Source organism: Limulus polyphemus, unplaced genomic scaffold, assembly GCF_000517525.1.
Source record: "Limulus polyphemus unplaced genomic scaffold, Limulus_polyphemus-2.1.2 Scaffold816, whole genome shotgun sequence".
NCBI lineage: Eukaryota > Metazoa > Arthropoda > Merostomata > Xiphosura > Limulidae > Limulus > Limulus polyphemus.
This window is the reverse complement of record NW_013666426.1, coordinates 60,039-62,605: the sequence shown is the minus strand read 5'-3', so window position 1 is coordinate 62,605 and position 2,567 is coordinate 60,039. Positions and strand designations below refer to the sequence as shown.

The following is a 2,567-nucleotide window of genomic DNA, read 5'->3' as shown; positions in this document are numbered from 1 at the left end:
TACTTTAAAACAAGTGAAGGACTTTGTTTGTTTGTTTTTTGAATTTCGCCCAAAGCTACATGAAGGCTATCTGCGCTAGCCGTCACTAATTTAGCAATGTAAAACTAGAGGGAAGGCAGCTAGTCATCACACCCACCGCCAACTCTTGGGCTTCTCTTTTACCAATGAATAGTGGAATTGACCGTCATATTATAACGCCCCCATGGCTGAAAAAGTGAGCATGTTTGGTGTGACGGTGATTCGAAGCTGGGCCTGTGAAGTACTTTGAACCAACTACTGATAAAATTGTTTGCTTAGGTCAACATTTTAAATGTGATGATTATATTGTTGATAATATAATATCGATAATTTTTTATTTACAACAAAGCATCCCATAATAACTTTTTGATGTACGCCCGCCTATTTTAATTATATTTTTATTTCTGTTTTAGTATCGTATATGAATTAAAGCTTATTAATCATTATCAATCGTTATTAATCACGCTCATTAAAATGTTTTTCAGATTAATTATTTTTGTATTCAAACTACAATATTTTGTTTAGCCCATTGTATAGCTTTGCGCTTAAGAACAAAACAGAAAACGCTCAAATTGTATCATATAAAGTATTATTACCAAATAATTTAAGTTTTGGCAAAAAATTATAATGTTGATACCAGCAATATCAAGGATTCTAGATAAAGGTATTCAATTTACTACTTCAGAAATCCAGCTAAACACCTTCTGGTTAGAGCACTAGACTCGCAATCTGCGGATTGCGGGTTCGAATCCATTCATCGAACATGCTTGTTCTTTCAGCTGTGTAGGTGTCACAATGTTACGGTCAATCCCAATATTCGTTGGTAAAGAGCAGCCCAAGAGTTGGCTGTGGGTGGTGTAGACTAGCCGCCTTCCCTCCAGGCTATCACTGCCCTCGAGCAGTTTTGTGCGAAATTCAACATACAAAAAAGCAAACCAGCAAAATGTGTATTGCAGAAAACTTAATTAACGAAATGAAAAAGCTAGATTCAGGCAGAGACATTCCTTATTTAGAACTTCTGACCAGATAGGGTAAGCAATCAGAAGATGGCGTCGCAGTACACGATTACTCTTAACCGTATAGCGGAGATTGACTGTCACTTCTAAAGCGGGCTGCAGTCAAAAGTGTACAGCTTGTTCAGCGGTATATCGCGGCTCAAACCTTAGACCATCTGAACAATAGCCCTGCGTGCAACTACTAGGTTATGCCCATTTTCACAAAACACATAGATACATCAGAAATACAACTCGACCATTATACTAAAACGATTTTATAATTTTAATTATATCTCTCATTTTCGTTAATAGCAATCATATCTTTTTTCATTAGACTAACGTTTTATAGATATAATATAATTTATATATATTAAACAGTGTTTTTTTCTTTTCCTTCTAGAGGGCCGCAGCTTAGCAAGAAAACATGGCTGCAAATTCATTGAAACTGCTGCATGTATAAATTACCAGGTAGATGAACTTCTTGTTGGAATTCTGAGTCAGATTCGACTCAAAAACCTGTGTGGACACCCAACTAAGAAGTATCGAACGTTTATTAGTCTAGGAATATTCGAAAGTAAAGTAGAAAACTCTTTAATTCAGAAGAATAAAACCTTTTTCGGGCGATTTCTAGAAAAGCTGTTTGGAAAATCTCGATCATGTGAAAACTTGCATGTACTCTGATCGAGAGGAGAGGTTACATCTTCAGCATCACTGTAGTGTTAATCTCAAATTCAAATTGTTGACTGTACTAACCGACTCTATTATGTTTTATTCGAAATGCGAGAAATTAACGTTGTTTTATAATTTTTACTCAACAAACATTTACTAAAACCTATAACTGGTTGAGTCAAGATTGTCTCAAAGGCAGCGTAATCTTTACGAGTAAAATTACACTAATGATATGAATACTTTTGTACCATGTTAATCAGAATTTAATTGAAGGTAATTAAAGTGTTTCTCAGCTGAAGAGGATAACACTTTCGAGAAAAAATATAACACAAGACTGAGAACGATGATCATTTTTCCAAAAGGCTTTGTATTTCAAATATTACTTAGGTGATGTTAAATGAAATTTCTGTGGATATGCTGTAAATCACGTTTCTTGATAGTGGTGCTAATTGAACATGGCTAAAGGACGTAAAGGGTTTCAATTAGTATACATAGGTAATTTAAATAGATGCCTTAAAGAAAAGTGTATTTAATTTGCATAATCTCCTGATACAGTTATATATGTGTGTGTATAATCTCTATACTTCAGAGCAATATCAATTATTGAGAACTTGTGAGAAAAAACTACTATTCAAATTTAATTATTTTTTTATTATTACCACATTTTTAGTTAAGGAGACAACAATCTTTGTTGTGTTTCGTGATTGTTTAAATGAAAACACAAATAAAACGTTTCTATTTTTTAAAAATTCATAAGAACGCTCTAATTAACGACCTGTGATATTCTGATACATATAAATAAGTTAACACTATTCTGTCTGATGTACGTATGTTCATGTATTTATTTCCCCATAGTGCTTCTAATTCAGAAACACAAATATGTAT

General features: G+C 33.5%; 1 protein-coding gene across 1 annotated transcript in view; it reads left to right on the top strand.

The window, feature by feature from the left end:
* Positions 1-2,355, top strand: part of LOC106460684 (GTP-binding protein GEM-like) — a 10,476-nt gene extending 8,121 nt beyond the window's left edge. Inside the window, exon 4 of the mRNA XM_013920413.2 lies at positions 1,414-2,355. Within this exon, the coding sequence (XP_013775867.1) occupies positions 1,414-1,694 (281 nt within the window). The 3' untranslated portion in view covers positions 1,695-2,355. The remainder of the gene's footprint in view (positions 1-1,413) is intronic.
* Positions 2,356-2,567: the final 212 nt, after the last annotated feature.